We start from the raw sequence: 23,690 nt of genomic DNA on the forward strand, positions 1-23,690 counted from the left end.
CACAGTAGGACTCTATTAACTAATTAGATGACTTCTGAAGGCAATTGATTGCACTGGATTGTATTTAGAGGTATCAGAGTACGGGGGCTGAATACTAATGCACACCACATTTTTCAGATTTTTATTTGTTTAAAATTTTGAAGACCATTTATCATTTTCGTTTCACGTCACAATTATGTGCTACTCTGTGTTGGTCCATCACATAAAATCTCAATAAAAAACTTTTAAGTTTGTGGTTATAAGGTGGAAAAATGTGAAAAAGTTCAAGGGGTATGAATACTTTTTCAAGGCACTGTAGCTGCACAAAGCCCTAAGCACAAGATCGATAGAGGCCAGGGTCTACCACACGAGGCAGGACCCCAGGTGCAGACTAGGGTTATGGCTGTGAAAGTGTTTTCAAAATTTCTACTTTCCTGATGTTGCATTTGGTGAACTTTTACTCATATATTACTTTTTTGAAGTTATTTTTATTGTTATATAAAAGTACTTTACACATCTTTCAATGAGTTTATTTTATAATCATGATTTATTTATTTAATATACATGTATTTATCAAAAGTGAGGTGATGTTGGGTGCGGGAGGTTTTTGCATGACCCAATAAAAATAACTTCAAAAAAGTAATATATGAGTAAAAGTTCACCAAATGCAACATCAGGAAAGGAGAAATTTTGAAAACACTTTCACAGCCATAACCCTAGTGCAGACTGTGCAAAGATGCCCCTGAGACAATCCAGCACATAACAGCAGGGCGTAAGATGCTAGCAGGAAGAGCATACATGGAACGCCATAATCAAGTGGCTGGCATAGTGTACAGAAACATCTGTGCCGAGTATGGACTGGAAGTCCCAAGGTCAAAGTGGGACACACCTCCAAAGGTTGTTGAGAATGACCAAGCTAAGATCCTGTGGGACTTCCAGATACAGATGGACAAACTGGTAATGGCTTCCCAACTGGACATGGTAGTGGTGGACAAACGGGAGAACAAAGCTGTGGTGATAGATATGGCAATACCAAGTGACAATAACATCTGGAAAAAGGAACTTAAGAAGCTCGAGAAGTATCACAGGGTGAAAGAAGAGCGAGAAAAGATGTGGAACATGAAGACAACCGTGGTCCCCGTGGTGATAGGGGCCCTTGGTGCAGTGACCCCCAAACTGGGAGAGTGGCTCCAACAGATCCCAGGAACAACATCCGAGATCTCTGTCCAGAAAAGCGCAGTCCTAGAAACAGCTAAGATACTGCGCAGGACCCTCAAACTCCCAGGCCTGAGCTTGAGGGAAGAAAGACCACCCAAAGGAGGGGTGAGTGGGGAATGATATTTGCCAACCCCCAGAGAATTAAAAGCGGTGGATCAGATTGTGTGATGCAGTTGCGCCCTTCTAAGGGGGTCCAGGGAGATGCCCCGGGAAAATCTGGGGGGAGAATGGTGTAAGATGCCGCATTCTCCTGCATTCTGAGTGCCATATTTGAAGAAAATTGATTGGGAAATCAGACTGACATACTTCACAAAGTGCATGCTTCTCACCTCGCCTTGATGCTGGATGATCCGATGACCAAGTCGCCTTGAGCTTGTTGTCATAGCCAATCTTTTTTTCTTTGGAAAATTCATTATTCATGATCACCACAGCGTTTTTTTTTTTTTAAACAAATACTGGCACAATTTGTTGTAATATGTGAACTAGAACTATAACAAGAACCAATGGAGTGGTGTGATAGAGTGATACAGTTTAGATTCTGCGTCATTATCGCGCTATTCCATTGGCTGTCGACTTCACTTAATATGAGTATCTGACACTGTATCCCCTGTGCTGAAAACAGCTGTAACGAAGTCAGAAGAGAGAATCCAACAGTGTTCACTGATTATTTTGTAATACAGTAGGTTTTAGAACTGAAAGCGGTCGCGGGATTTGCTTGTCGAAATCAGTAGACTACCACGTGAATCTATATATATATATATATATATATGTGTGTGTGTGTGACCCCTCACCGAATCCAGGGACACATGTCGGCCGAAACGAATCCGAGATAATCGCAAAAGAAGCATTTTTTTTCGAAATTTGTGATTTTTGTTTTTTTCCATCATGTGCAAGTTGAGATCTTGAAGAATGCAATCAGTATTTCAGATAATAGATTGTTTTGTTGGAAAAGCATACATTTTTTGTTGCAAATTGTCTCGTTTTTGTCAGGACTGTAGCCTGCTGGGGGGTGTGGGTAAATTACCATATGGGCCATTCACATGATGATTTAAGTCATTTGGTTTTTTTTTCCGCGAATCAGCTGTATGATCCGAGCTGAGCGCATGGCTACTTAACTGCATACAGGCGTGTGATTTCACTATGGAATGAGGAAGCTAAACAGAGCGCAGAGGAGCTGAAACACCGCGAAGCAAACAGACACTCGGTATTTACATCGGAGATCACCATTTCTAGCAAAAAAACCGTAACCTCGTTTTCCAGATTGAATGGAATACTTGAATGATCGGATGATACACGGACCGTTCTAGGACTACATTCCATCGGAGGCATTGGTGTGTGCAAGGCGCCGTTTCTCTTTCTGATGGGATAAGTTTATTAATCTAAGGCTGTGTGGTTAGTTTTGCATGTAACGGAGAGTGTTGTGGTTTGGTTAAGCCTAGGTCACAACCGGACGTACGATTTTTTGGCCGTGTGATTTTTGGCGTTTCCCAAATCGCTGCGTTTTTTTTTTGTTCACGGAGAAAGACGTGCGTTGGCCGTAAGTTTGTCTTGCAATCTGAAAAAAACGTAAGCGCCCGTAGAGTTTGTTTGACATGACAAAGAACCTCTGCGGCCGGTCTGCGGCTCGAAAATCAGCACATCACACGCGCGCTCTCGTGCGTTTCATGTGCGCTCTCCGTGTGTTTCTTGCGTTTTTTGCATGTAGACCGGCCGTAGGAGCGCGTACTGTACGGCCGGTTGTGACCGAGGCTTTACATGAAACTAGTGTTGTGTTAGTTGTGTCATCATCGTGCTATCTTTCTTTCTTACGGTGTGAGTAATTTTTCAACCACAAAGCGTTAAAGTATACTTTAGGACTTATTTTTGTACTTCATAATTGTGTTGGGCATACTTTGCATGGAAGGAAAATTGACGTGGTGATCTTTGTTTACATGAAAGTAGCATCGTGCTAGCTCGTAGGGGGTAGGGCTTTCCTTAATGTCATGCAAATGAGCAGCATTATGTGCCCGCCCTACACCCAGAGTAGCTGAGATGGAAAACTTTGAGGGCGATTTTCTCCCTTTTCTGTTTTAAGAAGTATACACTTTCAAAAGGCCACACATTCTTCAAATATTGTCAGATCTCCACATGGAAGGCATCATTGGAAAGCTTAGAAACTGTACTTTCTGAATCTGTCAATAACTCAAAATGCCCCCGGGCCGACATGTGTCCCTGGATTCTGTGATCTGCCACATATGCGCGTGTGTGTATATAGGGCTGAAAGTCAGTCCCCGAGTCCTTACCTGCAGTGGACCGTAACTGGTCCTTTGGTCCTGTTCACCTGCTGGCGCACTAACTGCACAAACTGCAGAATGCTTTCAATGGCGTTCACCGTGGGCACACCGTGATCAGGCCAGGACGTGTAGTTAAAGTGCAGAACATCCTGCACCTCGTCTGCCTGTAAAGAGAGAGAAAGAAAGAAAGACAACGGTGTGAGTCAAAGGAGCACACTGCATGGCTCCTCAGGCACCTCTCCACAGCCTTGTCTCACAAGACACATGACTAGCTGTTAGTATGAGCTATATTTAACACTTCTCATGATCACACATTCATTTCACGTGTTGTCTTACACCACTGCAATCAAAACCCTGTTGAAAAAAAAAACAGACCACACATGTGGCTAGAAGGGACACTGATAAAAGGCTGCACAGTGATGAATTGACTAGATTGTGAAACAGATATAATCGAGTGTCTTTTGTCTCTCGGCTGAGTCCCTCGGATGACACTCACATAGCTGAGGCGGAAATTCCTGATGGTCCATTCAGGAGACTCGCTTTCAGACAGCATCTCTACCGTGATCTCTCCGTAGGAAACGGGCTCGTCCGTAAACGGCCAGTAATGATCACATTTCACCTGCGGGAGAATCCCCAAAGGTAAAATTAGCGGAGTTGCACACAAATTACATTTACCAAACAAATAGGTGAAAATTATTTTTTTTTAAAAAGTTTTAGTGGCATAATTCAAGAAAGGCACAATCTTATCTCAGTGTGAGATTTTTTCAGAGAACACTGGAAATAAACATGCCAATCAATTTCTATTATGTTTTACACACACACACACACACACACACACACACACACACACACACACACAGAGCCAGACACTGTATGATTAACTGTTAAGCTACAAAGTGCTTTTTAATTTTTTTTTAATCATATGACAGAAAGACAGAAATGTAAATTTACAGCAATACATTTAGTCATTTCACAGAACTGCTTCACTGTGGCTGAGTCTCACGACGTCCTGCACTACGCAGGGTGAACACCTGCACTGAATGAAACCTTAGGATTAATTCAACTCAATTTTATATCATCATTTCTTTTAATGCTCCAGACATTTTTATACTTGCCAGTTTTACAGTTTTTTTTAATGAACATATAATGATATACCGTGCGATGATAAATCATGATGCAAATTTATGATGATTCGAACTGATGAGCTAAAAAATTAATCATGATTATTACCAGGTTGTGTAATCTCTTAGTTTTTCCTCGCTGTAATTGTGTTGTTTAGACAACAGAGGGCAAAATAAAGTAGAATAATGGGAATACACATGGCTCCACTGTAAGTGGAAGTAACACAGCTCTAATGCTGTGAAAACACACAAACAAATACAGTGGGGCAAAAAAGTATTTAGTCAGTCACCAATTGTGCAAGTTCTCCCACTTAAAAAGATGAGAGAGGCCTGTAATTTTCATCATAGGTACACTTCAACTATGAGAGACAAAATGAGAAAAAAAAATCCAGAAAATCACATTGTCTGATTTTTAAAGAATTTATTTGCAAATTATGGTGGAAAATAAGTATTTGGTCAATAACAAAAGTTCATCTCAATACTTTGTTATATACCCTTTGTTGGCAATGACAGAGGTCAAATGTTTTCTGTAAGTCTTCACAAGGTTTTCACACACTGTTGCTGGTATTTTGGCCCAGTCCTCCATGCAGATCTCCTCTAGAGCAGTGATGTTTTGGGGCTGTCGCTGGGCAACACGGACTTTCAACTCCCTCCAAAGATTTTCTATGGGGTTGAGATCTGGAGACTGGCTAGGCCACTCCAGGACCTTGAAATGCTTCTTACGAAGCCACTCCTTCGTTGCCCGGGCGGTGTGTTTGGGATCATTGTCATGCTGAAAGACCCAGCCACGTTTCATCTTCAGTGCCCTTGCTGATGGAAGGAGGTTTTCACTCAAAATCTCATGATACATGGCCCCATTCATTCTTTCCTTTACACGGATCAGTCGTCCTGGTCCCTTTGCAGAAAAACAGCCCCGAGGCATGATGTTTCCACCCCCATGCTTCACAGTAGGTATGGTGTTCTTTGGATGCAACTCAGCATTCTTTCTCCTCCAAACACAAGTTGAGTTTTTACCAAAAAGTTCTATTTTGGTTTCATCTGACATTCTCCCAACCCTCTTCTGGATCATCCAAATGCTCTCTAGCAAACTTCAGACGGGCCTGGACATGTACTGGGACACGTCTGGCACTGCAGGATTTGAGTCCCTGGCGGCGTAGTGTGTTACTGATGGTAGCCTTTGTTACTTTGGTCCCAGCTCTCTGCAGGTCATTCACTAGGTCCCCCCGTGTGGTTCTGGGATTTTTGCTCACTGTTCTTGTGATCATTTTGACCCCACGGGGTGAGATCTTGCGTGGAGCCCCAGATCGAGGGAGATTATCAGTGGTCTTGTATGTCTTCCATTTTCTAATAATTGCTCCCACAGTTGATTTCTTCACACCAAGCTGCTTACCTATTGCAGATTCAGTCTTCCCAGCCTGGTGCAGGTCTACAATTTTGTTTCTTGTGTCCTTTGACAGCTCTTTGGTCTTGGCCATAGTAGAGTTTGGAGTGTGACTGTTTGAGGTTGTGGACAGGTGTCTTTTATACTGATAACGAGTTCAAACAGGTGCCATTAATACAGGTAACGAGTGGAGGACAGAAGAGCCTCTTAAAGAAGAAGTTACAGGTCTGTGAGAGCCAGAAATCTTGCTTGTTTGTAGGTGACCAAATACTTATTTTACTGAGGAATTTACCAATTAATTCATTAAAAATCCTACAATGTGGTTTCCTGGATTCTTTCCCCCCATTCTGTCTCTCATAGTTGAAGTGTACCTATGATGAAAATTACAGGCCTCTCTCATCTTTTTAAGTGGGAGAACTTGCAGAATTGGTGGCTGACTAAATACTTTTTTGCCCCACTGTAGATCTAAAATGGGAAAGAGCTGCTGTGTTATTGAGTATAAACAGAGTTAAGAAGAAATCAGAGCTCTCCGTTTACAGACTGTTGAGAGATAAAGAAAAGAGAAGCAGATGGAGGGAGTACAAATGTTCAAAAAAGTTTATTCAGGAAAGCGCTATTTGTTATTAATTTTTTCATTTTTAATAAAATGAATATTTTAGTTAATAGGTGATTATATTTTATTCCTACCTTTACAAATGTGGGTAAATAATTATTGTTGGTTATTAAGAAAATGAAACAAAAGTTGCCTTTTTTTTAACTTTAACAAAAGGAATATTTAAAGCTAGACTGCCTTTCAGATTTTCAAGTGTAGGTCATAAAAAGAATTTTCCCGACACCCAATTATTTTTGTTTAGTGGCCCGAAAGCTACTGAATTCAAATCACAGACTTCCAATTTTATTTTATAAATAGAACAATTAATGAATTTATCTCCATGTGGCGGGCGGCACGGTGGTGTAGTGGTTAGCGCTGTCGCCTCACAGCAAGAAGGTCCTGGGTTCGAGCCCCGGGGCCGGCGAGGGCCTTTCTGTGCGGAGTTTGCATGTTCTCCCCGTGTCCGCGTGGGTTTCCTCCGGGTGCTCCGGTTTCCCCCACAGTCCAAAGACATGCAGGTTAGGTTAACTGGTGACTCTAAATTGACCGTAGGTGTGAATGTGAGTGTGAATGGTTGTCTGTGTCTATGTGTCAGCCCTGTGATGACCTGGCGACTTGTCCAGGGTGTACCCCGCCTTTCGCCCGTAGTCAGCTGGGATAGGCTCCAGCTTGCCTGCGACCCTGTAGAAGGATAAAGCGGCTAGAGATAATGAGATGAGATCTCCATGTGGCCCGAAATTCTTGGCTATTTTTTCCTGCTTCACCATGACGCAATACAAGATACATCATCATGCATCACATGGTGGGCTTTCCCCATTCACGCAAGGCATTGTGGGATACAAATTTGAAACAGGAGAGAAAAATGGAGGACGTGAGTATGCAAATGAAACATGAAAGCCCGACTACAGTAACGGAAAGTGAGAAGAAAAGACATTATGTTATATACGAAGGAAAGGAAACGCAGGACCAAACTAATAAATATCGGTGCTCAGCGAGCACCTCGGTGTGATCAGCTGTTCGTTTAGCAGTCAAGGTAAACCTGTAGATGGCAGTAATGCAACACTGTGGATGCCAGCTGCCATAAAACCCAAAAGAAGAAGAAACAGGTAAACCTGCGCATGCGCACACATACGGACTTCCTCTGTCTGCTTGACTGCACGAAGCGAGCGATTTCATGCACATTATTGGCTCGGGAATCCCCTCAAATTAAATAACTTCCCAGCCATAGAATGGCCTGATATTTTGAGATATTACAGAAATAAACATACATCACAATGACCACATTTCAGAGTGAACTACATTTCACCGATTTTAAGAAATTAAAAGGCCGTCTCGCTTTAAGTTGATAAAGAATAAGAAAATAAATGTTGCAATTTTTTTTTTGGTAATAAAATTTTCTTCGTTTAATTTTTCTTTTTCAAAAAAAAAATCATGAATCGACTCATGAATTGAGTGAATCATTACATGCCTACTTCTCAGCAAAAGGAAATATCTTAAATACAGTCAAATTTATTTATTATTTCATATTATAAGATTACAACGAGCCAAATATCAGATTATTAAACCTATTTACAGACATTTTTACTCATTTCAAGCTGAAAGTTTTCCTAATCTATTGGCATTGCTTCAAATACTAAAAAGGAACAGATGATCAGTCAGTGGAACACGATTACTTCAAGCTTGGACTGAGTAAAAATGCCTCGAAATATGCTTAATAATCTGATAATTGGTTTACTGTAACCTTACAATAGGAAACAGTCCATAAAACTGACTATATGGTTAAGAAAAGTTTTGAAAGGAGAAGAGCTGATTTCTAACTGCTTTAAAATATCTACAGGTGAGAAATACAATACCTGAGTATTTAATTCATTTTTTTGTTCTTTGCACAGTGGTGATCTGCTTTAAGGAGAGAACTAACAGGATCGTTGTTATCTATCGCTGATTGAATTCGCATCCAAACACAATAAAACACTTTAATCGATCGCATTTTGTTTTTGTGCTCTAGACCAGGGGCTCTCAATTCTTTTCTACTTTAAGGCCCGCCTGTTCATACTTGTAACGAGTCGGGTCCCATTAAAAAAGATCCCCAATTATTTTGGCTCATCTATTCTATTAGGCAGCTGGGCCATAGAAGGTTCACGCTGCACGCTACACGTTCACGTGAAGAACCGGACCCTGGGCCATTAAACTTCATGCTTGGATGTTCACGTGTTGCGTCTGTTCTACTTTGACCGAGTAACCAACAATATGGACTCTTCGGATGACGACTAAAACAATGATATCAAAATCAAAACGATAGCCCAGTGCTTTTTGACGGCACACGCCCGAAGACTATAACACATACCTGTCGGTGATTTCACACGCTCATTCAAGTCCTCCCAAACTTGTGCCTTCTGGTCCCTGTCTTTATAATCCACCACACGCGGATCCCATAGCAGGGGCCTTTCTCGAACAAACTCGATCAACTTTTCTCGGTAGTCGTCCATTTTATCTCCCTAGACCCGTTCTGATTGGCTGGCGCGGCGGTGACCTTGGGGTCGTGCATGCATTGACTGGAATTTCCATCTTCACGCCTAGAAAAAAGTGTGCATGTTCATTTCTCGCTTCACGCGTGAAGTGTGCAGCGTGCAACGTGAACGCCGTTCTATGGCCCAGAGCAAGTCATGCTACGTTTGTCCACTTTTCTTTACACGCGTGTAGCGTGCAGCATGCAGCGTGAACCTTCTATGGCCCAGCTGCCTTATAATCTAATAACCTATTGTAAAGTGTATTAATGGGATGCGACATCACTCCCTGTTACAGATGGGAGCCCAGGGATTAAATAAATGCAATAACAACAAACTGTTTTAAATTGTAGGTATTGTATTTAAAACTGTATGGATGTGCCAGAAGCCAACATAAAACCATACATGCAGTAGTCTAGTTAACACCAGACCATATCACAAGTGAAATATGGTCTGGAATCCGCCTACTGAATTTCTCGTAGGGGAGGTGTGGCTTACGATTGTCAACGGCCATTTATTGGACGTTGCAAATGTCTATCATTTGGTGCATACGTAGCCCATGGCCAATCATGGCAGTTGTACCCGGTGACGTAGTTAGAGCGACGAAGAGGCGAAGAAGAGAAGGCAAAACAAAAATAGACTGTAACGCCAAACGCTGTTCTTTTTTTAAAACAAACTTTCGCTCTAAACTATTCAGAACAGTGTCTAAAGCTTGATCGAAAGTTTGGTTCGTATCGCTCGCCGCCATGTTAAATGTGATCCGTAAACAGTCCCAAATAAACTACAAGCTTCCGTTTGTCAAGTAGTATGCGTCACCGTCTTTCCACCCCTCCCCACTCTCTGATTGGCTCCCTAACTCAGGCGAGCCTTTAGACCATAGTTTCCATGCTGTCTTTTCAGATCGGAACGATTGTGCAAAGCAGCATGGGATTTCCCAGGCTATGCATGCAGGGCATTCTCAGTCAGAAGGGATGAATGATCCAAAAGTGGAGTCTGGTCCATTAACACAAGAACTTATTGCCATGTTTGTGTTCAGCAAACAAGCAAGTTATTAAAACCAAGAAGTACACTCAAAAGAAGTGGATATAGAAACCACTCAATGGGATTAGAGCCTAACACACTAACAAAGAAGGATTTTTCCTACGAGTTGGAAAATTATCCATCTGTCGAGTTCCCCGACATCTCAAACTCCCTGCTGCTGCAGACATCGTTCTACACAGACACACAGAGGAAAACCTGGAAGAGCACGAAGGAGTGTAACTTTTTATCTGTGGCTGGGTTAAAGATCTGGGGATCAGGACACTATAAGATAAATCCTGCATCGTTTACTCCCGGGGAAGGAGGACTTTTTGTACGCGTCTTTGTGATGTTTGCTAGGACGCTACAAGTTTTAGTATCAGGTATAAACAAACCGCAGCTGCTCGATTCTCAATCCTGCCCGCTCTTCTCTTCTTCAGAGTGCGTTGTGCTCGCATTTGGGGACCCAGACATTATGGGAAACACCTGGTATTGATTTGAGCGCAATCAGCACGTGCAAGTACGGACGCTGTTTTCACAGAGACGCTGAGAAGTATTCAGTCAGGTATGCAGCGATAAACAGATCTAAGTGCAGGAAGAGTGTTTATTTATTAGCAGGCATGACATTTACAAAAACAAAACACAAATGAAAGCAGGATCATAAAGCAGAGTATTTAAACAGTGTTATAAACATGGCTAGAAACAAACGTCACAGTGATAAAGATGATACTTCGCAAAGTCTCTGCGAAAACAGCGTCCTTATATGCACATGCTTATTGCGCTCAAATCAGTATCAGGTGTTTCCCATAATGACTGGGTCCCGCGCGATCTGTGCCAGACTCAAGTGGGTGAAGGCGTGACGGTCAAGTGTTCGCCTGCTGTGTGACCACAACTTTTAGCTCACGTGTATATCGCCATGCATCATGACCAAAGTGCCTCATTTTCATCGATAACCCATCACGAGCTGTAGCGTGATCGTAGCTTAATGAGGCGCATGTGATGTTGGGTGCAACCCAGCAATTGTACCCTACTACGAGTAAAAATTAGCTTCAACTTGGGGAAAAAAATAAAGAAATTGCAGACCACTAGATGGCGCGTCGCAGCCCTGTGGTTGAGAAATGCCGGACTAGACATTTTCACTTTTTACAGTCACTAACCCTTCGCCGCTCGTTGCACTGAGTCAGCATGACGATGACATGCGAGTTCTGCTGCATCACCATCTTCCAGAAATCGTTGCGCGTCTCCGGGAGTGGCCCCTGTGTGGCGATGTACTCGCGAGGTGACTTGTAGCCCTGTTATCATGAAGCCACAATGAAGGTGAAAGTCCGTTTTAAACAAAATGATTATGCTAGCATTCTAAATATCGTGTACTAGTCGTCATAATCCTGAAAAGTTTTTTTGTTTTTAACTTTAGTAGAGTAAATTCACGTGCTGTGTAAGTACTCACCGGAATGTAGTTAGCATTGATGTAGTCGGAGCCTTCGTCATTGTGCATACAGATGAGCTTTACGCGGCTGAAGTCGTCTGTTTGAAAAATGCGTTTAATTTCATCAGCGTTAGCATCATCACATTACGAACAATAAACAAAGCAGACAAAATGGGGAGAACAGAGATAGCTGGGGGGCGGCACGGTGGTGTAGTGGTTAGCGCTGTCGCCTCACAGCAAGAAGGTCCAGGTTCGAGCCCCGGGGCCGGCGAGGGCCTTTCTGTGTGGAGTTTGCATGTTCTCCCCGTGTCCGCGTGGGTTTCCTCCGGGTGCTCCGGTTTCCCCCACAGTCCAAAGACATGCAGGTTAGGTTAACTGGTGACTCTAAATTGACCGTAGGTGTGAATGTGAGTGTGAATGGTTGTCTATGTCTACAGTGGTGCTTGAAATTTGTGAACCCTTTAGAATTTTCTATATTTCTGCATAAATAAGACCTAAAACATCATCAGATTTTCACACAAGTCCTGAAAGTAGATAAAGAGAACCCAGTTAAACAAATGAGACAAAAATATTATACTTGGTCATTTATTTATTGAGGAAAATGATCCAATATTACATATCTGTGAGTGGCAAAAGTATGTGAACCTCTAGGATTAGCAGTTAATTTGAAGGTGAAATTTGAGTCACGTGTTTTCAGTCAATGGGATGACAATCAGGTGTGAGTGGGCACCCTGTTTTATTTAAAGAACAGGGATCTATCAAAGTCTGATCTTCACAATACATGTTTGTGGAAGTGCATCATGGCATGAACAAAAGAGATTTCCGAGGACCTCAGAAAAAGCGTTGTTGATGCTCATCAGGCTGGAAAAGTTTACATCACCATCTCTAAAGAGTTTGGACTCCACCAATCCACAGTCAGACAGATTGTGTACAAATGGAGGAAATTCAAGACCATTGTTACCCTCCCCAGGAGTGGTAGACCAACAAAGGTCACTCAAAGAGCATGGCATGTAATAGTTGGTGAGGTCACAAAGGACCCCAGGGTAACTTCTAAGCAACTGAAGGCCTCTCTCACACTGGCAAATGTTAATGTTCATGAGTCCACCATCAGGAGAACACTGAACAACAATGGTGTGCATGACAGGGTTGCAAGGAGAAAGCCACTGCTCTCCAAAAAGAACATTGCAGCTCGTCTGCAGTTTGCTAAAGATCATGTGGACAAGCCAGAAGCCTATTGGAAAAAAAAGTTTTGTGGACGGATGAGACCAAAATAGAACTTTTTGGTTTAAATGAGGAGTGTTATGTTTGAAGAAAGGAAAACACTGCATTCTAGCATAAGAACCTTATCCCATCTGTGAAACATGTTGGTGGCAGTATCATGGTTTGGGCCTGTTTTGCTGCATCTGGGCCAGGACGGCTTGCCATCATTGATGGAACAATGAATTCTGAATTATACCAACAAATTCTAAAGGAAAATGTCAGGACATCTGTCCATGAACTGAATCTCAAGAGAAGGTGGGTCATGCAGCAAGACAACGACCCTAAGCACACAAGTCGTTCTACCAAAGAATGGTTAAAGAAGAATAAAGTTAATGTTTTGGAATGGCCAAGTCAAAGTCCTGACCTTAATCCAATTGAAATGTTTTGGAAGGACCTGAAGCGAGCAGTTCACGTGAGGAAACCCACCAACATCCCAGAGTTGAAGCTGTTCTGTACGGAGGAATGGGCTAAAATTCCTCCAGGCCAAGGACTGATCAACAGTTACCGCAAACGTTTAGCTGCAGTTATTGCTGCACAAGGGGGTCACACCAGATACTGAAAGCAAAGGTTCACATACTTTTGCCACTCACAGATATGTAATATTGGATCATTTTCCTCAATAAATAAATGACCAAGTATAATATTTTTGTCTCATTTGTTTAACTGGGTTCTCTTTATCTACTTTTAGGACTTGTGTAAAAATCTGATTATGTTTTAGGTCATATTTATGCAGAAATATAGAAAATTCTAAAGGGTTCACAAACTTTCAAGCACCACTGTATGTGTCAGCCCTGTGATGACCTGGCGACTTGTCCAGGGTGTACCCCGCCTTTCGCCCGTAGTCAGCTGGGATAGGCTCCAGCTTGCCTGTGACCCTGTAGAACAGGATAAAGCGGCGAGAGATAATGAGATGAAATGAAAGGGATAGCTGGTTCCTGCCACCTGGCTACCGTGTGTGTGTGTGTGTGTGTGTGTGTGAGAGACAGAGCAAGCCGCTAGTGGGCGGAGTATCGGAGTCACTGCTGTTCCAGAGTGTAGAGGTGAGAGATGAACCCTTGAACACTCACAGGGTAAGATGTTGGTGTAGCGGTTCTTAGGTCTGTTTACTGGTAGATCCGCTGCATCATGGGAAAGGTCCAGGCCAACACTCTTCAGCTCCTTTAATAAGACAGATACAGTACCAGTCAAAAGTTTGTACACCCCTACTCTAACTCTACTCATTCATAGGTTTTTCTGTATTGTGACTATTTTCTACATCAAAACTACGAAATAACATCTGGAACATATCTGGAATTATGCGGTAAATAAAAAAGTATTTAAACATTTTTTTTTTTTAAAGTTTCATATTTTAGATTCTTCAAAGTATCCAGTGTTTACCTCAATGACGCTTTACACACTATCTGCGTTCTCTTAACCAGCTTCATGAGGGAGTCACCTGGAACGCTTTTCAATTAACAGCTGTGCCTCGTCAAAATTTAATTAGTGGACGAGTTTCTTGCCTTCGTAATGTGTTTGAGATCCAATAGTAAATAATAAAAATACAGTAACTAGCCCTATTCCACAACTGTAGTAATCCATATTATTATACAGACACAAGTGTTTTACTGAGAAATACGCCACTCATATTTTCCATCCGAGCTCCATCCGGGACATGGAGAACCAACACCGTGACATAAATCTCTATATCGATGAATTGTTTTGATAATTTGGGGACTTGTTATTTGTGAACGGTGTCGATATAATAAAAAGAAAAATCACATGCTGGCTTGAAGATATGAAGTTTATCTTCTCGTGTTGAAAAACTCGCATTTTTCAGACGAAATCCATCACGGATCTGAGTGACATATTTAAATAATATTGGCTGGTGTTGAGTGGGATATCAGATATATTCCATTCAGCGAGCATGATACTGAACCAGTCGAAGACGAGTATGTCTGATATACCACGAAAAAAAGCCAGCCTTATTATTATTATTATACACACACATTCCTTTCGGGTGTTGAACGCGTCTTTCTCTTTCAAAATTCTCTCAAAATCTTCCGTATTTAACGAAGCAAACCTGGCGGCCATGTTTGTTTACAAATTGTCCCAGTTGCTCGCAAGTGTGGAAGTTTTACATCTCCAATGTGTGATGTCATGTTGTCGTGACAACCATGCAATATCGACGTAAGCCATATTCAACACTGGGCGGCACGGTGGTGTAGTGGTTAGCGCTGTCGCCTCACAGCAAGAAGGTCCGGGTTCGAGCCCCGTGGCCGGCGAGGGCCTTTCTGTGCGGAGTTTGCATGTTCTCCCCGTGTCCACGTGGGTTTCCTCCGGATGCTCCGGTTTCCCCCACAGTCCAAAGACATGCAGGTTAGGTTAACTGGTGACTCTAAATTGACCGTAGGTGTGAATGTGAGTGTGAATGGTTGTCTGTGTCTATGTGTCAGCCCTGTGATGACCTGGCGACTTGTCCAGGGTGTACCCCGCCTTTTGCCCGTAGTCAGCTGGGATAGGCTCCAGCTTGCCTGCGACCCTGTAGGACCGGATAAAGCGGCTGCAGATAATGAGATGAGATGAGATATTCAACGCTCATTCTCCATTGGGTAGAGTGACGTAATACACGTAGGATAAGCGATATGCTAACAATATTGCACGCTATCAAACCAAATAAATGAAACCAGCTAGAAAGGAACAGAACACGTTTTTATTCCATGGAAAAAGTGTCCTGTATGTATAATAATTCCTGATATTTCACTCGAATGATGTCACTCTTAACGTTATCCTGCTGACTAGAAGCACGTTGCTGAAATGGCGAACCAGTTCAAAATTAAAATTCTTTCTATTAACTTGTGAATTTTTTTTTTTTTTGGGGAGTGTCCTAATACAGTATAAAGAACATTACACGGTGGTGCGAAGATATGAAGTTTATCTTCTTGTGTTGAAAAATGATTTCACTCGTCCACTTAACTCACTCGTGATATATCCATTCACCATATCTTCGCGACACCGTGTGATATCCTCTATATGTGTCAAGAACCATCAACTAAGTAAAGAGAAACGACATCCATCATTACTTTAAAGGAACAGTCCACCGTACTTCCATAATGAAATATGCTCTTATCTGAATTGAGATGAGCTGCTCCGTACCTCTCCGAGCTTTGCGCGACCTCCCAGTCAGCCAGACGCGCTGTCACTCCTGTTAGCAATGTAGCTAGGCTCAGTATGGCCAATGGTATTTTTTGGGGCTGTAGTTAGATGCGACCAAACTCTTCCGCGTTTTTCCTGTTTACATAGGTTTATATGACCAGTGATATGAAACAAGTTCAGTTACACAAATTGAAACGTAGCGATTTTCTATGCTATGGAAAGTCCGCACTATAATGACAGGCGTACTAACACCTTCTGCGCGCTTCGACAGCGCATTGATACGGAGCTCAGATATCAATGCGCTGCCGGATCTAACTACAGCCCCAAAAAATACCATTGGCCATGCTGAGCCTAGCTACATTGCTAACAGGAGTGACAGCGCGTCTGACTGACTGGGAGGTCGTGCAAAGCTCGGAGAGGTACGGATCAGCTCGTCTCAATTCAGATAAGAGCATATTTCATTATGGAAGTACGGTGGACTGTTCCTTTAAAACATGAAGTGACTTTTAATTAATAAAAATAAAGAAAAAAACACTGAATTAGAATTAGGTCTGTCCACACTTTTTACTGGTACTGTGTGTATGTTTACACCACTGTGAACACAGATTACACCATCACACACACACACAACCAGAGAGCGAAACTGATTTGGTGTAAATCAAAATCAAAACTACATGACAGCCCTATTCAGATGGGATTAAGAGTACGTAGTGTACGCATGGTCGTGGGGTCATTTCCTATTTTACAGGTGCTCGTCTATGAGTTTATTTCTGCGTCAGTGTTTTCATACTGTACATCCTCCTCTGAGAAAGTTACAGGTCAGATTACCTCATGGTTTTCACCAAACTCTGTAGCCGTCTGGGAATTTCTGTTCCTCGCTTTGGAAAAAAAAGAAGTTTAACTGCTGCTGCTTGGTGTATTTAGTCTCGTAGTGTGTGTATCAGTGCCCTTCCCCTGGATCCTAAACACTTCCCGAATCACCAAAGAAAAACTTACCGATTATACTTTCATTGTGTTTTTAAACTGCTGATCGAATTTTGGTGGTCTCCGAACTGAAATAAGAGCTGGAGCCTCTTCGACCGCTTAGATGTTCGGTATGTTAAAGGGAGCGTGATCAGAAGACCATGTGATGCAAATGTGCAGGTCTGTAGATTGCTCACCGCTCCTGTTTTCATTTTATAAACTGTTATTAGACGTCCTGCTGATAAACTAATCCAATCTGAACAGCGCTAATGACGAACAAGTTTAATTTTTCTGACACACACACACAAAAAAGGTTTTTTATATCCAAAGTTTTCATGACCAACAGAGACCGTGGCAGGAAAACACCTGAAAGTTATCGGTCTTTAATTAAAAAGGTATCATTTATAGCATATGAACTTTATGTAAGGTTTTTAGTTCCTTGTAGCATTGATTTATTTATTTGTGTCCATTTTGTCCCCCTCAAGTCAATATTTCTGGTCGATTGTTTTGTTTTACAAGCACATGACCCATCATAGCACAAGTGACAGTTTAGTTGTAGTTGTTATTATTTTCAACTGAACTGGCCTGAGTTTCCCAAAAGCATCATAGCACAAAGATCATCGTTAAATGGTAAAGCGAGCAGCACATTGAACATCGACTTGAACACTGGGTTGGGTTGACTGGTAAAGTTATCAATTGGTTAAAATCATACTTAAAAGATAGAAGTTTCTTTGTTACAATGGGAAATTGTACCTCAGCGTCAATGTCCTTGACCTGTGGTGTCCCCCAGGGGTCGATTCTTGGACCATTACTATTCAACCTTTATATGCTCCCACTTGGGCAAATTATCAAGAACAATTCAATTTTATATCACTGCTATGCAGATGATACCCAAATTTATCTTGCTCTATCACCTAATGATTATACCCCCCTTGAATGTCTCTACCAGTGTATCGACCAAATCAACAACTGGATGTCACAAAATTTTCTTCAGCTGAACACAGATAAAACAGAAGTAATTCTATTTGGAAAAAAAGATGAAAGACTCAGGATTGCCACTATTCTTGACACAAAGGGGATTAAAACAAAAGAAATGGTTAAAAATCTTGGTGTTTTCATTGACAGCGAGCTAAATTTTGAGAGGCATATGAAAGCAATCACTAAAACGGCATTTTATCACCTAAAAAACATTTCCAAACTAAGAGGACTTATGTCAAAAAATGATCTGGAAAAACTTATACATGCCTTCATCTCTAGTAGGGTTGATTACTGCAATGGCCTTTTCACAGGCCTGCCAAAAAAGAACATCAAACGACTTCAGGTGATTCAAAATGCAAGGCAAGTTTATTTATATAGCACATTTCATACACAATGGCAGTTCAATGTGCTTTACAGAAGTAAAAACAATAAACAATAGAGAAATAAAATTACATAAAATAATTTTATTTTTATTCTAAAACAATTAATTAAAAGAATTAAAAGAAAATAATAAGAATTAAACAATAGTAGAAATAAAATAATAAAATGAAGTAGAAGTTCAAATAGGAGGAGGAAAAAAAGAAACCAGCAGAATATAATAAAGAATAAAATAGAATAAAGTTAAAATTAAAGTAAATTTAAAACATGCAGAGAAAGTAAAGATTATAAAAAATGTAAAGAAGACAATATTAATAATTTAGCAGAAAGCATCTGAAAACAGCTTGGTCTTTAACCTAGATTTGAAGCTGCCAACAGCAGGAGCATTTTTAATGTCCTCTGGCAGTTGGTTCCATAGCTGTACTGCATAGTAGCTAAAAGCTGCTTCACCACACTTTGTTTTAACAACAGGTTTTAATAGTAAATTTTTCTGTTGTGATCTGGTAGATCTGATTGGGTTAGGCCGCTGCAACATATCAGAGAGGTAATCGGGCCCTGTACCATTTAGAGATTTGTACACCAGCAGCGATGCTTTAAAGTCAATTCTGTAGCTTACTGGAAGCCAGTGAAGGGACCTTAGAATTGGAGTAATGTGTTCTGTTCTTTTTGTTCGTGTGAGAACCCTCGCCGCTGCATTTTGAACCAGCTGAAGTCGTTTGATGGTCTTTTTTGGCAGGCCTGTGAAAAGGCCATTGCAGTAATCAACCCTACTAGAGATGAAGACATGTATCAGTTTTTCCAGATCATTTTTTGACATAAGTCCTCTTAGTTTGGAAATGTTTTTTAGGTGATAAAATGCCGTTTTAGTGATTGCTTTCATGTGACTGTCAAAGTTTAGCTCGCTGTCAATGAAAACACACTGTGTATGATTCAAAATGCAGCAGCTAGGGTTCTCACATGAACAAAAAGAACAGAACACATTACTCCAATTCTAAGGTCCCTTCACTGGCTTCCAGTAAGCTACAGAATTGACTTTAAAGCATTGCTGCTGGTGTACAAATCTCTAAATGGTACAGGGCCCAATTACCTCTCTGATATGTTGCAGCGGCCTAACCCAATCAGATCTACCAGATCGCAGCAGAAAAATTTACTGGTAAAACCTGTTGTTAAAACAAAGTATGGTGAAGCAGCTTTTAGCTACTATGCAGTACAGCTATGGAACCAACTGCCAGAGGACATTAAAAATGCTCCTGCTGTTGGCAGCTTCAAATCTACGTTAAAGACCAAGCTGTTTTCAGATGCTTTCTGCTAAATTATTAATATTGCCATTTCTGCATGTTTTAAACTCTTTAACAGACTCTTTTACAGTCTCTCCATGTTTTAAATTTTACTTAACTTTTATTCTATTTTATTCTGCTGTTTTTTTTTTAATTGAACTTTTATCTCATTTTATTATTTTATTTCTACTATTGTTTAATTCTTATTATTTTTCTTCCCCATTTATTTTATGTAATTTTATTTTCTACTGTTTACTGTTTTGCTTTTACTTCTGTAAAGCACATTGAACTGCCACTGTGTATGAAATGTGCTATATAAATAAACTTGCCTTGCACAATGAACACACTCTCTCTCTCTCTCTCTCTCTCTCTCTCTCTCTCTCCTAGTTAAGATGCTCTTAGCGTTTAGAGTCTTTTGGGAAACCCACCCCTGATTAGTTGATGTTTGTAAAGACACACTCCATTCTGTCCCTGATGATGGACCGTACCGTAGGTCCGAAAGCTCGGAATAAAACTTCATAAATGTATGTGGAAGACACGTTTTTATTTACTTAAATGCTTTTTTGTTTGTTGAAAGGAAAGATGTTTCCTTACTTCAAACTGCAGGGAGAACTTGTACGCGGAGTCTTTGCTCATGTCTTTGATGTAGGCCTCGAAGTCATCCAGCTGCACTGGGCTGCACACAGACGGAGAACAATCAGGTTTCACAGAAAACACACAGACGCGTTCTCTTCCCCGTTTCCCCTTTAACCTTCGCTGATCTGAAACAGAACTGTAGACTGTAGATCGGATCTGAAACAGCAATATCGCTACCAGCAATTACGACATTATTCATTCTGGATAAAACATCATGCGCTTGTTTCATATTCATCATTAATAACAGTCTTCATATCTCCGCCATGCACTCTCACACACACGAAACGACGTTCCTCTGAACTCAAGCACTCTGAATATGGAGTGTTACATGGCCTGAGTTTAGCTGGCTCAGATTTCAAGCATAAAAACAAACACACACACACACACATATATATATATATATATATATATATATATATATATATATATATATATATATATATATATATACTATACACAAACAAAGTGCCTTGCAAAAGTATTCACCCCCCTTGGTGTTTGTCCTGTTTTGTCGCATTACAAGCTGGAATTAAAATGGATTTTGGAGGGTTAGCACCATTTGATTTACACAACACGGCAACCACTTTAAAGGTGAAAATTGTCTTTTTATTGTGACACAAACGATAATTAAGATGAAATAACAGAAATCTGGAGTGTGCATAAGTATTCACCCCCTTTTGTATGAAACCCCTAAATAAGAGCCGCTCCAACCAATTCACTTCATAAGTCACATAATTAATTGATTAAGATCCACCTGTTTGCAATCAAAGTGTCACATGATCTGTCACATGATGTCTGTATAAATCATCCTGTTCTGGAAGGACCCTGACTCTGCAACACTACTAAGCAAGCAACATGAAAACCAAGAAGCCTCCAGACAGGTCAGAGACAAAGTTGTGGAGAAGTATAGATCACGGTTGGGTTATTAAAAAAATCCCAAACTTTGAATATCCCACAGAGCACCATTAAATCCATTATAGCAAAATGGAAAGAATATGGCACCACTACAAACCTGACAAGACAAGGCCGCCCACCAAAACTCACAGACCGGGCAAGAAGGGCATTAATCAGAGACGCAACAAAGACACCAAAGAGAACACTGAAGGAGCTGCAAAGATCCACAGCGGAGATGGGAGGATCTGTCCATCGTACCACTTTAAGCTGTACACTCCACAGAGCGGGGCTTTATGGAAGAGTGGCCAGAAAAAAAGCCATTGCTTAAAAAATCACATCTGGAATTTGCCCAACAGCATGTGGCAGACTCCCCAAACACATGGAAGAAGATTTTCTGGTCAAATGAGACTAAAATTGATATTTTTGGCCATCATGGGAAACGCCATGTGTGGCGCAAACCCAACAATGGCGGTGGCAGCATCATGCTGTGGGGATGTTTTTCATCTGCAGGGACAGGAAAGCTGGTCAGGACTGAAGGAAAGATGGATGGCACTAAATACAGGGCAATTCTGGAGGAAAACCTGTTTGAGTCGGCCAGAGGTTTGAGACTGGGACGAAGGTTCACGTTCCAGCAGGACAATGACCCTAAACATACTGCTAAACCTACACTGGAGTGGTTTACAGGGAAACATTTAAAATGTCTTGGAATGGCCTAATCAAAGCCCAGACCTCAATCCAATTGAGAATCTGTGGCATAACTTGAAGATTGCTGTACACCAGCACAACCCATCTAACTTGAAAGAGTTGGAGCAGTTTTGCCTTGAGGAACGGGCAACAATCCCAGTGGCTAGATGTGCTAAGCTAATAGAGACACACCCCAAGAGACTTGCAGCTGTAATTGCAGCAAAAGGTGGCTCTACAAAGTATTGACTTTTGGGGGGGGGTTGAATACTTATGCACACTCCAGATTTCTGTTTTTTCACCTTAATTATTGTTTGGGTCACAATAAAAAAAAAAAAAAACATGCACCTTTAAAGTGGTCGGCATGTTGTGTAAATCAAATGGTGCTAACCGCCTAAAAATCCATTTTAATTCCAGCTTGTAATGCGACAAAACAGGACAAACACCAAGGGGATGGATACTTTTGCAAGGCACTGTGTATATATATATATATATATATATATATATATATATATATATATATATATATATATATATCTCACACACACGTGACAGTACACACACAGCACACAGTTAGTATTACCTTGTTAGCTTCCTTTTCTTTAGAGCAGTCTTGCTCCTACAGGTACAAAAAAAGGTCCAGGACACTTTACTGAACTGCGCCTTGCTTCATTTATTACAACACCACATTAAAAAACTGTCAGATGTTCATCGAGACATTTGGATCTACAGCCGTATTAAAGTCAGCATGCATTCCTTCTTCAATCTGATCAATAAATTCTTATTTCCATACACTTCATTCACGTTATCCTCCGTACATACACGTTATACCCAGAATGCAAACACATGCAAGTCCCAGAATGCAAATCCTCCAACTACATCTGTCTATCTGCTGCTAGTATGGTTTTAGTCATCAGGTGATGGTTTTAGTCAGAGATCTGACATCATGTGACCTCGGCTCATGGAAACTGGTGCTACGGTTAGTTTCATGCTAGTCGGGTTAGAACCATGCCACTACTGGTATCGCTATGGTGTGATTATTGTCAAGCCTTTGTGCAACCATAGACAGAGCGTTTCACAACGTGACTCTCCATCTCAACATTAACCTTCATGTTCTGTTCACTGCTTAGCATTTATAATGCTGTGTTATTTTATTCAGTAATAAATAATAAATGACAAAAGTATGTGGACACCCGACCACCTGACTGTCACATCCACATGAGGTTCTTTTTCAAACCTGTTGTCACAAAGTTGGAATCACCGAATTGTATAGAATGCATGACAACTTCCCTTCAGTGGAACTAAAACCTGTTCCAGCATCACGATGATCCTGTGCACAAAGCGAGCTCCATGAAGACATGTGCCGTGTCCGAAATCACTCACTCGTTCACTATTCACTATATAGGGAATTCTATATAGAGGATTATATAGTGAGCTCACTGGTAAAATGAAGAAAAAAAAAAACAAACCCACACTTTTGGACACTACTCCGCCGTGCCGTTATTTACGTCATTACTGTCGCACAGATCAGGCGGCTGGTGGGCTTTCAAAATAATAAATACATGCCTGTGTTTTTGTGATAAATCCATATTATACTGAGCGTATTTCCCGCATTAATCAGTACAAAGTACTTTGTGTCTGCTGCATCTTTCAGTTCTTTTAAATCAAGGCTGAATACTTTCTTCTTTGCCGCTGCCTTTTATTAAATCGCGTTTGAGGTTTTTGATTAATTTCTCGCTCTGCACTCTAACTTTTATTCTTGTATTTTTATCTGTCTTATTCTCATCTCATCATCTCTAGCTGCTTTATCCTGTTCTACAGGGTCGCAGGCAAGCTGGAGCCTATCCCAGCTGACTACGGGCGAAAGGCGGGGTACACCCTGGACAAGTCGCCAGGTCATCACAGGGCCTGTCTTATTCTATTTTAGCTTATTTTCTATTCTCTTACTATTTTTAATTGTACTTGAAATGTCTGTTTATA

The 23,690-nt window shown here is 41.1% G+C and overlaps 1 protein-coding gene across 3 annotated transcripts in view; it reads right to left on the bottom strand.

The window, feature by feature from the left end:
* Positions 1-23,690, bottom strand: part of ptpro (protein tyrosine phosphatase receptor type O) — a 258,318-nt gene that overhangs the window by 23,634 nt on the left and 210,994 nt on the right. For 2 of the 3 annotated variants that reach the window (XM_060902875.1, XM_060902874.1), the window contains 7 exons: positions 22,294-22,329; positions 20,094-20,175; positions 13,839-13,929; positions 11,533-11,609; positions 11,243-11,377; positions 3,967-4,089; positions 3,480-3,634 (listed from right to left, as the gene is read on the bottom strand). In XM_060902875.1, coding sequence (XP_060758858.1) covers positions 3,480-3,634; positions 3,967-4,089; positions 11,243-11,377; positions 11,533-11,609; positions 13,839-13,929; positions 20,094-20,175; positions 22,294-22,329 — 699 coding nt within the window. The remainder of the gene's footprint in view (positions 1-3,479; positions 3,635-3,966; positions 4,090-11,242; positions 11,378-11,532; positions 11,610-13,838; positions 13,930-20,093; positions 20,176-22,293; positions 22,330-23,690) is intronic. The other variant, XM_060902876.1, reaches the window with a different exon arrangement.

Source organism: Neoarius graeffei, chromosome 21 (assembly GCF_027579695.1).
Source record: "Neoarius graeffei isolate fNeoGra1 chromosome 21, fNeoGra1.pri, whole genome shotgun sequence".
NCBI classification, from domain to species: domain Eukaryota; kingdom Metazoa; phylum Chordata; class Actinopteri; order Siluriformes; family Ariidae; genus Neoarius; species Neoarius graeffei.